Genomic DNA, 13,874 nt, shown 5'->3' with positions numbered 1-13,874 from the left:
ATTTTGGGTTTTAATTATATTAAGTTTTACTTATTAATTATTTAATTAAGTTTAAATTTTATTTTAATTAAATTTTAATTGATTTAATTATTTTTTTAATTAAGGTTTAAAACTATATTTAAGTTTTAAGTTAAATGAATAAGGTTTTAAAAGGATTTGAAAGGATTTTTTTTTAAAAAAAAAAGATTTTTTTAAAAAATAAAAATAATTTTTAAAGGAATTTTTAAAATAATAATTTTTAAAAGGATTTTTAAATTAATTTTTAAGAAAAAAATTTTTTAAAAGGATTTTTAAAAGAATATTTTAAAATAATCTTTAAAACAATTTTTAAAATAACTTTTAAAAGGATTTTTAAAATCATTTTTAAAGGATTTTAATCATTTTAAAAATATTTTTAAATAGATTTTAAAATATTTTTTAAAATAAATTTTAAAAGAATTTTGAAGAGGTTTTTTAAAATAATTTTTAAAATAATTTTCAAAGGACTTTTAAAATAATTTTTAAACTAATTTTTAAAAGGATTTTTAAAATAATTTTTAAAAAGGATTTTTAAAATTATTTTCAAAAATGATTTTTAAAATAATTTTTTAAAATAATTTTTATAAGGTTTTTAAAATAATTAAAAGTATTATTTAAATAATTTTAAAAATATTTTAAAAATAATTTTTAAAAGATATTTAAAATAATTTTTAAAAGATTTTTAAATAATTTTTAAAAGGATTTTTAAAATAATATTTTTTTAAAAAATATTTTTAAAGGAAATTTTAAAAGACTTTTAAAATAAATAAAAATAATTAAAAATATTTTAAAAGGATTTTTAAAATAAAAATTTTAAAAGGGGCTTTAAAGTAATAATTTTAAAAGGATTTTTAAAATAATTATTTTGAAAAGGAATTTTAAAATAATTTTTAAATAGATTTTAAAAATAATTTTAAAGGAATTTTTAAAAATAATTTTTAAAAGGATTTTTAAAATAATATTAAAAATTATTTTTAAATTATTTTTATTTTTTTTTAAAAAATAAATTTTTTAAGTTATTTTTAAAATAATTTTTAAAAGAAATTTTAAAAATATTTTTATAGTTTTTTTAAAATAATTTTTATAACATTTTTAAAAGAATATTTAAAAGGATTTTTAAAAGAATTTTTAAAAAAAAAATTTAATAATTTTTAAAAGGATTTTTAAAATAATTTTTAAAAGATTTTAAAATAATTTATATATAATGCATTAATTATTTTAGAGGTGCCAACTAGTTACTGTCTTCCACTAAATTATTGAACTTTTATTTTGTTTAATTAAGGTTAATCAGATTTTTAGTTAAGATTTAGTTAATGTTTATTTAATCGTAATGTAAGGTAAGTTTTTAATTTTGAATTAATTAGGTTGTTTAAATTGTTATTCTTTAAAGGAGTGTATTTAAGTTTTAAGTTTTCTTTTAATTTTGAAATTATTAAATTATTATCTTTATTTAAAAGTTTGTATAAGTTTTTATTAATTTTTAATTTCGAACTAGTTAAATTGTTTGAATTATCTTTCTTTGTAAGTTTATCTTTAATATTTAATTTTCAATTTATTAGATTTTGTTTTGATTTTACCTAAGTGTTTGATTTATCCTTATATTTCCTTTATTGTTTAAGTTTATATTATTAGTTGAATTTATTAGATTAGGTTCATTATTATCTTTATATTTAAATTTTTATTTTAGATAGAAATTCCTAGATTGACGCTATTTAGTTTGTCAAATATTTTATTAAGATATTTATTAATTTTAACTAGATCTATTTCTTCATTTTTAAGTTATGAATTTACCTTAATGTTTGAATTAATTAAGTTATTTGAATTTATTTGGTCATTGTTCTATTTGGCCAAGTCAAAGTTAATATCAATTTGATCAAAATCTTTATTGACTTAATTAAAATCTAGATTATTTTGTAGTTCTAAATTTTAATCATGTAAATCTAGATTATCATACATCATACTTGGGATAATTTCATATTTATCTAAAGTATCATGTAGATTATTTAAACTACAATTGATAGGAGTAATTTGATAAATTATACTAACCTTAAGCGCATTCTCTAATTTAGTAGGCTTCTCCGTTAGAGTGGACTCAAGTCTGGATTCGCTTTTGACCTAATCCTCTAGCTCCATTGACTCACCAATTTTGCATGTGATTTCATTATATAATAATTTTACAATTGAATTTATTACCTTTCTATTGGCTTCTGTATTTTGGGTCGATCACCTCAGTGTCATGCCGCCATCAAAGTTGTTCATAAGGATGAAGCATTCCATCTGCATCCTCCACAGATTGAATGCGTGTCTCTTGTATATTTCATATAGTTGTGGTTCGTGAATGCTCCATCCTTCTTGATGAGACATTGATATACTTGCAAAAATTCTAGACAAGTAGTAATTTTCAAGACTTTGTCATGGGATAAGTAATGTGGGAGATAAAGAAATAAGGAAGTTTCACCAATTTCAAAAATAATAAAAAAATATTATGATAAATTTATCAATTGGGTTATTTCACCAATTCTAACTAATAGTGAAAAAATAAAAGTGAATTTTTCAAAAAAAAAAATGGAGAGAAAAAAATGAAAGGCATAAGAATAATTTTTAATTAAAATGATATATAATTTTTTTTTTAAAAAAAAAACCTCCTTTGCCTGATTGGTGATTGCACTAATTCAGAGCGACATCTTCACTTATACCACTTGTAGGATCGGAAAGACGCTAGATGGGGGTGAATAGCGTTCGTCCATAAAAATTGCAAGCGAATTAAAAACAAGTATGCAACGGAAGAAAAAAAAATAATGCTAATAAATGAAGTTTTACTTGGTCTGGAACCTTCGATGACTCCTACTCCAAGACCCACACTCATAGAGTGCTTTCTTTGGCCAATCACTATCAGTTTGTAAAAAGTGTTACAAGAGTTGAGTACAAGAACTGAAAATAAAAGTTATCGACAAACAGAAAGGAAACAAAATGCAATCTCTCGTTCCACGAACTTCGAAGCAACCTTTCAGTGTTGTCGGAGCCTTTTCGAAGCAACACGCAATAGAGAAAATTGTAGTAGTTGTTTTTATGAAGCTCCTGGTCGAAGGTCTTTAAATAGGCCCATTCTGATAGCCTAGACCACGTGGCTCAGCCAGTCGACACGTTCCACATTAGCTTGTGAATGAATTTTGTTGTCCGGCCACCTGGACCGACTCCGGGTGCCCGGATCGTCAGGGCACCCCAGGCACTCGCTCGGGCAAGATTGGTCCGGGTGCCCGAACCCCTTTTTCAGCTCCTTTTCCTAGAAAAAAAATGGTTAGTCCTAAGCAACAAAAATAGGTTCATCATGTAAAATCGAGTTAGCACAACTCAGCAGATAAAAGTAGTAATTAGATCATATCTCCTCGAGACCAAGATTTAGTTAAGATCTCTACTTAGGTTTCTCAAATAGACCTAAGTTGGATCAATGCCTACAGTTCCCTCGACGGGGTCTTCCCGTCAGTTGTCAGGTCCGCAGATCCAACTAGACTTCGACTTTATGTCAGGTCCCGCAGACCCAACCAGACTTCCCGCCAGATATCGGATCCCGTGAACCTATCTGGACTTTACACCAACTATCAGGTCCTGCGGACCTCGCTTGATTTCAACCTGATGTCAGGTCCTGCGGACCTCGATTGATTTCAACCTGATGTCAAGTCCTTTAGACCAGTTAACTCCTGCGCACTTGGTAAAAAGGTTAGACAAACAACATATCTAACTTTAATTTATTTATCATACATCAAAATCAAATTATTAGTGTAACTTGCACCAACATGAGCTTCTTATATATATATTTTATTGAGACACCTGGAATCAATACATATACAAATACATATACATATTCAAATTTTTTTAACTATGAGATTAAGCCAATTAGATTTTACCTTTAAGGTTTAATAGTTAGATTATAGTATTCAATCTAAAAAAATTAAAATGAAAAAAAAGGTGCTCATCGGATATATATTTAGAGTGCCTAATAATATTTTTTTGTTTATTTTTTTTAATTCTAGGATTAAGTCAATTAGATTTTACTTTTAGCATACAGGGGTTGAATTATAATGTTCAAAGTAAAAAAAAACAAAAAAAAAATAGATGTTTACATGATATAATATATGTATTTAGAATTCAAAATTTACAAAAATTTTAATTTAAAATTTTAAAAGAAAATATTAACGTATTTATCATTGAGACGATTGAATTCATTCTAAGCACCTCTAGCACCTCCTCGCGCATGACTCGCAGAGATGAGTCCTGCAGGTATCTTAAACTATCATTATATAATTTTAATGAGGTTGAAATAATTTTAATTAAGTGAAAAAGAAATTTTAGTGTAACAATTCGTGTAAATTTTTGACTAAATTGTAACTATTTTACTCTATTAAAATTGCTAAATAAAGCATTTTATAATGGTGCTTTTTTATTTTTGCCCTTAATTATTTATTCCCATCGTAAATTGGCCCTGAAATTATCACGTGCTAATAAATATATAATAATTTTATAAATTTATGATTTTTATCTTTTCTTTCTCATAGGAGTTCTAATTTTTCTAGTGTTATTGTTCTTTTTTACATGTTTAATAAAATATTAATTTATAATTTCTACCATCACGTGCGAATATTATCTTTTTTTCTATTATGTATTATAGATAACTAAATCTAAATTTTACATATTTTTAATCAAATCACAATAATATAGACATGGACGGATCATGAATAACATAAATTTTGTTAAAAAAAAATTTATTGAAGTCGGCATAACCTTCTCTATGTCTTAATCATTTGTACTAATGACTAGTAGTCATCCGTGATTTATCTCCTCTATGTTGGCCTACGAATAGATTGACGGGGGCGCTGGGACGAGTGAATCACCTTTATGTCACATGAATGACATAAATTTGTAAATATTGTTTTTAATAAAAAAAAAAATAAAAACAGTTGATGTGGGAAGATGACCTATTGATGTAAAGGCTAATGGGAATAATAATATAAGATTTTAAATAACAATTAATTAATTCCGCACTGTAGAACTGTCATGGGCCATGGCATTTGGGCCTAGGAATGTTCTGGAGGTCCAAATGAGAACCCCCAGCCCAATTCCAAAATCAATTTGGGTCACTCGAGCCAATAGGGTTAGTCTGAGCTGGTTCGATCGGGTGATGTCCCTATCATCATTTCGAAAAAGGCTTAACCGACGAAGGAGGTAATTTTGTCGTCCATTAGAGTAGGATTAATGAATGTTTATAAAGAGACTGTGGACATGCTTTTAAGAACAATTAGATGAAAGCGAGCAAGAGTGGATTGATTTGGACCACTTGTTAATCAACTATTTAGATTGATTTGCACTTTGATCCAACGACTATGAAGGGGATCTTCACTAAAACCCCCCGTGAAGGAGATCTTCACTTTGATTCGATAAAGATTTCACGTCCCTTTCTATTGATTTCAATTAGAAGGTCTTTATCGAGAGAGGACAGCGGAACCACCTTTCATGGCCTTAATTATGGTTAAAAGACGTCCCACGGATTAACAGTTAGTACTCTAATATATTTAAAGTAAATTTTCAATAGATGTAAAATATTTCATTTAGTATTTGACTTTTTGGATAAAATGTCCTATATAATTTATATATCTATATCTAATCGGGAATCGGCAACATTTGACGATCTGAGATGAATATTATCATCTTTTTGCTCCAATTATGATTAAAAGATTAGGACAAGAGATCAATTTTCAATGGGCTCATTGTCCTCGAAGAAAAAAAATCTTTCTCACCATCTAGTCACTTGACGGTTATAAATTGACACCGTGATTTATTTCTCTTCACATAATATGAGAATAGACTGTGAATGATACCTGGATGAGTGTAATCACCTTCTACTATAATTATAATTAAAAGATTAAGTTGGCTAGAAGGTAACAAATTTACTATAATGGGTTAAGGATTAAATCCTAATCATGTATGCATGCTCTCGGAGAAAAACTCTTCCCACCCCTAGCCACATGGTGATCAGTTATAAATTGACCCTATAATTTACTTCCCTTCACATAACATGGAGACAAGCTATGAGGGTGTTTGGGATGAGCATTATCACCTTTACTACAATTATAATTAAAAGACGTTCCCACATGTTGATACAGTTGATAACTACATAGGTGGTTGCTCCAATAGGTCTTGGGTCAATTTCTAATAGGTGCAAAATGCCCCATTAAATATTTGATCTTCTCCATGTAAAAAGCCGCTTTTCTAGGGTAACATGTTGGACTCGTAATACTATGCTGTTTAGACTAAGTGTTATCACTTTTTACTTTAATTATGGTTAAAGACGTCTCCACAAGGTTCCCAATTGATTAGAAGGGTAGATTTATTATAATAAGACATGTATTAATTCCTGATAGATATATATCCTTAGGAAAAAGTTCCTTCCATTCTCTATCTATCTGATGATTAATTATATAATTTATTTTTCTTGGACTTTAAGAAGCACATGGGAGGATAGTAATCTTGGTAAAAGATTTCAATCATTTTCTTCACCCTAATGTGGTAGGGCTGATTAAGATTTAGTTAATCCATTATAAAATTTTACTTTTAGTCCAAAAAAAAAAAATTAATAAAAAAATTTCCGTTACCCCTCTTTATTATTATAAGTTATTAATAATTTATCCCAACTCATAAACCTAAGTTTTTTAAATCGAATCTTCGAGCTTACACCAACCACGTCCTTCACCTTTCCATTAAAGTTAAGGAGTTGACTTATCTTATTTTATAACTACAAAATACTCATCATAAATAACTATAAAAGTCAAACTTTTAAAAGATGGCAAAATGAAAGCCAACACACATTTGTTCCCCTCTTTTTACCTTTATATTTTTCAATTTAAAGCAAATGAACTAAATTAAATTGAACTAAATCAAAATCTATTAATGCATTTGTTATGTTTGTTAAATCATAAATAAACTATGAAAAGAATAATAAATAATATAAATATAGATGAATAAAAATTGATCTATTCCTCTTCTAACCATAAATGCAGTCATTAATAGTAGAAATCAATTTTCGACTAATGTAGGATCTCGAGAAGAAATTCTTTCTACTCTTATTTGCTTAAAGTTGGATATAAGTTAACTTTTTTTTTTTTTCTTCACATAATCATAATCTAAGAACGGAATGTAAAAGACACTTAGATGAATAATCATCTTTTATTCTAATAATTACAGTCATTAATCATATTAACTTTGAAAATAAATTCTCAAATATATCATTAAAACTGATTATAATATTTATTTTCAGGCAAATTTACATGCACAAATATAAATCTTCATATCCATTAAAAGTTTAATTAAAACTATTAATGAATCCTAAAACAATCAAATATTGTATCATAACATTATTTTTCCTTAAATATTATGCACTTGTAATAAATGAAATAGGAATTTATTCTAAATATGTATTTTTTTTTAATATATACAATCGCCCAAAGATAAATAATAATAATAAAATTATTAATTTTTATGATAATTACAAAGGTAATAACTAAAAACACACCCTTTTTATTCACCAAGATCGTCTTTGTTTTTTAATGCATTGTTTTGACAACCGATTTTGATTTGTTGACATACTGATTTTAAAATTTCAATAATATTCACCATTTAACAACTATAATTCTATAATTATTATAATACATAATTAATCTATTAAAAATATTAATTGTTACAATTTAGATTTCACATGTTCATCTAACACTTACAATTTAAATTTGTCCTATTTAATAATATTCATAGGGAAGTAGTTATAAATCATAACTATAATAATTAAAACTTATTTTATTTGATAATATTCATGTTTATAATAATTAAGAAATCATAACTATTACACGGTAGATTTATATTATTTATTAATAATAGTATGATGAGAGATAACATATCGAATAGTATATTTAAGGACAATTGATTTGATAAAAATAAATAAAAGGGTGTTAAAAAATAATAATAAACGACGTTCGTTTTTATCATTTTTTCCCCTAATTATAATGCCTATCAAATTGAAAAAAAAAAATGCATCTTGATATTTTCTGTGGCAGTGAAAAACCGAACACGAGTCGCCTGGAGACTCGATTGCTCGTCCCCATCCGACAGTAATTTTCCGCAGGATGGCAATTAATCGCCTGTTTTTACTATAAAAATTGAATTTTTATGCAAAATGAACAGCAATCAGAGGAGAAGGAACATTACGGGAGGTGAGGCGGCGAGCGAGGGGATAAATAATGGTGGCGAAGAGGAAGATATAAGAACTGAGGAGGAGGCAGGAAGGAGAGGAGAGGACCCCCACCGTCTCACTCCATTTCGTTGTCTTTCTTCGTGTCCTCTGATTATTTTAATCTCCCTTTCTTTCTCCACGTCTCAATCTGAGTCTGCTGCCTCGTCTTCCTTGCCGTGTAGCTCGCCGTCTTTCCCTCGCTCCGTGACTCTCTCTGCAGCCACTCGGTTCCTCGCGCGTCCCTTGGAAGCGGACAGAAGCCGGGAAGGTGCGATTTTGGGTCGAGGTTTTGCCGAAAGGCGCCGCCTTTTTGCTGATCTTTACCGCGCTCATGGTGGATGCGGATCTCGCTCCGCGGCTTTTGTGTTCTTGGTTTCCGGCCCCCTTTTTTTTCGAACTTTTGGTGGATTGGCGACTGGGGAGCCCTAATGGCGGCAAGTAGGAAAGAAAGATGCCTTTTTGCGTTCTTAGAATTTTGACCGCCGTTCAGATTCGAAAATTTTCGCTAATGATTTCTCGGGTTTATGATTTTCGTTCTCGATTACAGTGGTAGCGATGAAATCGCGTCTAGCAGACCTTCATGATCTGTTCATCGTACTATTTTTTTCTTCTTGAAATTGTTTTGCTGGGCGGAAACGATCTATTTCTTCAAGGAAGATTCATTTTTTAGTTATATTGTCTGATCTGTTTTTGTTCCAGAGGATGCTGCAGGATTCATTCTGTTTTAATTTCATAAAAGAATTCTTCCTTCAATCTCAAAAATTATTTTTAGAATTGCAGGAGGAAACATCTGTTCTCCATTGTTGATCGTCTAGTTGATCATGGGGGGACTGCTGGTGGAAGACATGGCGTATCCATGTGGCTCAAACTATGCTCAAATCTTCCCCTCCAACAACAAAAAGAGCACTGGTTTCAGTAGCTTCCTTCCACCTTCGGTGGCCGGATGCATGGTGGGAGGAGAGGGAGATCTTGTCGACATGCCCCCTGAGAACTTTGCCGACGCCGGCGATGAAGAAAGCGACGAGGACATCGACATCGAGGAGCTCGAACGACGCATGTGGAGGGACCGGATAAGACTGAAGCGCTTGAAAGAACAACAGCAGCAGCAGCAGAGCAAAGGCAAGTCGGGCCAATCCCAAGAACACGCTCGCCGGAAGAAGATGTCCCGGGCGCAAGACGGAATCCTCAAGTACATGCTGAAGATGATGGAGGTCTGCAATGCTCAGGGCTTCGTCTACGGCATCATTCCCGAGAAGGGCAAGCCGGTGAGCGGAGCCTCTGATAATCTCAGGGCTTGGTGGAAGGAGAAGGTCAGATTCGATCGGAACGGACCAGCTGCTATCGATAAATACCGAGCAGAGCACGCCGTTCCTGGCTCTGCCGACGGAGATTTCAACTCCGGCACTGCTGCCTCTCATTCGTTGCAGGAGCTTCAAGACACAACCTTAGGCTCTCTTCTGTCGGCTCTGATGCAGCACTGCGATCCACCACAGCGGCGATTTCCACTCGAGAAAGGATCGCCGCCGCCGTGGTGGCCTACCGGGCGAGAGCAATGGTGGGCTCAATTGGGCATCCTGAACGATCAAGGACCGCCCCCATACAAGAAACCGCACGATCTTAAGAAGGCCTGGAAGGTCAGCGTCTTGACGGCGGTGATCAAGCATATGTCTCCTGACATCGAGAAGATCCGCCGGCTCGTAAGGCAGTCAAAATGCCTCCAAGACAAGATGACTGCCAAGGAGAGTGCGACCTGGCTTGCGGTCGTTAAGCAGGAAGAGGAAATGTTTATGAAGTTGCATCCAGAAGCTCGCCCGCCCCCTTCAACGGGGAGCGGTATCACCGGAGCATTCTCCTTCAACTGCTGCGGAAGTGAGTACGACGTTGAAGGTGTCGAAGAAGGCAACGGGAAGTTTGTTAAGTCTGCTCCGGTGAAGGAAGAAACCGAAATTGAGTTCATTCAGAAGAGAACTTTTACGGCACCCGATCCGGGGATTAACCAGAGGATCTATACCTGTGAAAATGTGGTTTGCCCGCACAACGACGTTCGCCGTGGATTTCTCGATAGGAATGCTAGAAACGGTCACCAGTATGCTTGCAAGCTTCAGAACACTCTTGTGAAGAACGGCCTTCAAGTGACTGAGAACGAGCCTTTGGCGTATCCTTTGCTACCGGATACCGCACAGAATCCTTCTTCGATCGGATCGAGTCACAATCCGATCGACATATCCGACTTGGGTATTCCTTCTGAGGGGCAGAAATCAATCGATGAGCTGATGAGCTTGTACGAAAACAATATCAACGGAATCAAGAACTTCAACGTCGGATATTTGACCATGTTCGAAGAACCGAATGGCCTTCATGCTAGAAACAAGATGCAATACAACTTATTCGAACACGGTCCTGGAATCGGTGGCGACCTCTTTGAAGAAGTCGATAGCTTGGCGGATCAACCGCGGTATGTTCAGGAAAGCATGGCACACTTTCAGCAACAACTTAACGAAATGCCCGGAATGGAATACTCAGACACTATGCGAGGGGCAATCGAGGTTTCTTTGCAGAAGCAAGGTGGATTCAACTGGTTTTGTTGAAAGAAAGGGCAATGGAGTTCGAACACACTCTGAATCTCTCGCCCTACACGTAATTTTCCTTGTTATATCCATCGCGAACCAAATATTACTATGTTTAGCATGATATTTGCATTAGTGTGGTTAGTGCCGATCGATACTTGTATCTGATCAGCTTTATAAATATCCGATGTTTCAATATATATTTTGATTGTACTCCTGCCTTTGTTGTAAATATTCTATGAAGTTAAGATGAAACTAAGAACTTGTTGTCTCAATTATAGTCTTTCTCTACGAGCACTTTGGTTTGTGCAACATTAGCAAATTCCACAGCCATCCGTGTCGGCGTTGGACACCGATACAAAGTGAATAGATAGGGGAAGAATCTAGCTAGGTCATACTTATTTTCTTTTTCCTTTCTATCTTCGGTGCTTTCCATCTCATCTCTCACTTTCTTTAGCTTTGAAAGCCAAAGTGGAGTGAAGGCTTTAGGACTTTTACTAGGCAACCAACACAAACCACATTGACACTCGTTCCATCGAAATGGCAAAAGCTCGCGAAGGATGGTGATGGTTTTGAAGTGATTTCGTGCTTTCGCCTAACTCCTCGTGTCAGTGTCGAAAGCATCCCAAATACGACGACTAGGAGAAGACTTTGATGCATCTTGCCGAAACAATGAGTGACCTAACTTAATTTTTTTTTTTTTTTTTTGTGAGTGGCACTTGGATTCTACCTGATTCAGCTACATGGTGACAAAGTTGGAAGTATTCGTCGGACATGATTGAGCTGCACAAGGACCATGTGCGTGCCATTCTATCGAGACAAATACAGCTGGATGATGACAATATATGATTGAGGTTAGAATAAACTTTTGGGGGAGGGGGAAACAAAACTTTCCACAAAGAGAGGTCTGAATTCCTCTCCATTAGGGGTTGCCTAGTATAAACAACAAAAAAACCCTAAACCCCTAAAGTTGACCTTTTCAGCAGCCTTGATTGATTGCTCTATCGAGAACAGTGACTGCCATGAAAGGACTGGGGAGGAAGATCTGAACAATTTCCTGTTCAACAAATGTAAATTTTGCAGTCAATTCTCCTTTTTCCCGAGCTCTTTGTTGTATTCATTTATTTTAACTCTCTCGCGGAGACCTTTTTTACCGAAAGGAACTCGAGGAAAAGTTCGAAAATCTTTTGAAAATAGATACTATAGCACATGAAGCAAGTCAGGTTTCATTTGCGCTAGTGAATTCAGATCGAGACCGAGAGAGACCTTGCCATTGTGCGGCTAGGCGGTTCATATTACGATACAACAACCCGATGCAAGATACTAGTTAGCGATAGCTCGAACTATGTCGAGTCATTGTGTGTTGAATTTGTTCGAAAACTCCTTTTGAGTGGGATGTTACGACGACATGAACTAAAGCGGCACGGATTTTTACACAAACGCCCTTAGTTTTGCATTATTCGACTTGGAGCGCACTTTAAGTTTGCGGGGTCAAAAATAAAGCTTTCCAGCTTCACTCTAGAGCGAGCAGATATGAAGCCCTCCCGGCCCATTAGGTCCGGCCCATTTATGGTCAGCGAATCAAACAAACTGTTCAAAGGTTCTTACTTAACATAATTGTACACGATGGATTGGCAATGGAGCTTTCCTTGCCTATTTTGATAGTCTTGCTTAAACAAACTACTTGATCCGATCGAATGCTTTAATTTTACTAGCTACTTACAAGGGGGCAAACGGAAGAAAAATGAAAGGAAACTTTTTTAGAAAATATTATCTTATTAATCATAAATTTTCATTAGAGTAAACACTTGGCATTAATTGTTTTGTATTATTTAATATTTTGTATTAATCTAAATGACACTTTGACACAATGAATATTAAATGCATTTAAATTTATTTATGACAAATTTTCTAGAGTTTAAATATTTTTTATCTAGCTCAATTATGACCTTATAAAAAAAACGATAAACTCAAAAAAATCGTAAACTTAAAAAAATGTAAAAAAATAATATAAACTTTAAAAAAAAATTAAACTTAAAAAAAAATTAAAAAAAAAACGTAAAAGTTAAAAAAGTCATAAACTAAAAAAACGTAAAGTAAAAACTTTTTAAAAAAAATCTAAACTAAAAAAACATAAATTTCAAAAGAAAAAAAGTAAACTTTAAAAACAAAAAAATAGAGAAAAGTATAAAATTTAAAAAAAAATAAAGTTTAAAAAAAAACATGTATAATTAGTTTTATAACAGAGATTAGCACACCTTTAAAATAATCTCTATGGTAGACCGTCGAGATGATCAAGATGGTGAAGGAATAACATCGAGAACAGTGTTAAATTTGATTAAGGCGGTGAAGATTTTTTGTTGAATATGCGTCAAGTTGGACTGTGTATTATTGTATTGGTAAGCTCTGGACGGAGCTCAAAGAAATAATCAAAATCAAGGAGCGGAAAGAGAAAGGACTTATTCGTAAAAAATTAAAATAATTTGAAGTCTATAGAAATCTCAAGAGGTGAGGAGAATAATTTTATTTTATATTTAAATTTGTACCAAAAAATTTTCATAGAGTTTTAAAAAGTCGAGTTTGAATATCACATGACTTTTTAAAACTCTGTAAAATCCAATTTGGATACCATTAAATTTCTATAGAGTTTATAAAAATCTAGATTGAATACATCTAAACTTTTAAAATCCATAAAAGTCATTCAAAATAATTAAAGTAATTAAAAGTTTAAAAGTCCAACATTGAATACACCCTCTTAAGCAAAATATTTTATATATATATATATATATATATATATATATATATATATTATATAATTTATTATTTTTAATAAATAATTTAAATTGTAAAAAATTATAATTGTCATAGTTTACGCATTTAAATAAAAAATAAATTTATAATTAAAAAAAATCAGTCCGATTAAAGGATACTTTAAAAATATACGTAATTACAAGGCTTAAAATGAATATAACGCAAAGTATAAGTATGCAAGTTGCTCCATTTATTCCGGCCTT

The 13,874-nt window shown here is 32.1% G+C and overlaps 1 protein-coding gene across 3 annotated transcripts; it reads left to right on the top strand.

The window, feature by feature from the left end:
* Window positions 1-8,272: 8,272 nt before the first annotated feature.
* LOC122014749 (protein ETHYLENE-INSENSITIVE 3-like 1a) lies at window positions 8,273-11,135 on the top strand. Of its 3 annotated transcripts, none has more exons than XM_042571150.1 (2): window positions 8,273-8,561; window positions 9,066-11,135. In XM_042571150.1, exon 2 carries the CDS (start codon window positions 9,115-9,117, stop codon window positions 10,879-10,881), a length of 1,767 nt encoding a protein of 588 aa, XP_042427084.1. In that variant the 5' UTR covers window positions 8,273-8,561; window positions 9,066-9,114; the 3' UTR covers window positions 10,882-11,135. The 3 variants fall into 3 exon arrangements, with proteins under 3 accessions (XP_042427084.1, XP_042427083.1, XP_042427085.1); XM_042571149.1 differs by having other exon boundaries at window positions 8,274-8,561; window positions 9,074-11,135; XM_042571151.1 differs by lacking the exon at window positions 8,273-8,561 and adding an exon at window positions 8,584-8,731.
* Window positions 11,136-13,874: the final 2,739 nt, after the last annotated feature.

Source organism: Zingiber officinale, chromosome 8B (genome assembly GCF_018446385.1).
Source record: "Zingiber officinale cultivar Zhangliang chromosome 8B, Zo_v1.1, whole genome shotgun sequence".
Taxonomy (NCBI): Eukaryota; Viridiplantae; Streptophyta; class Magnoliopsida; order Zingiberales; family Zingiberaceae; genus Zingiber; species Zingiber officinale.
The sequence above is the reverse complement of the archived record's forward strand: the minus strand, read 5'-3'. Positions and strand labels throughout refer to the sequence as shown.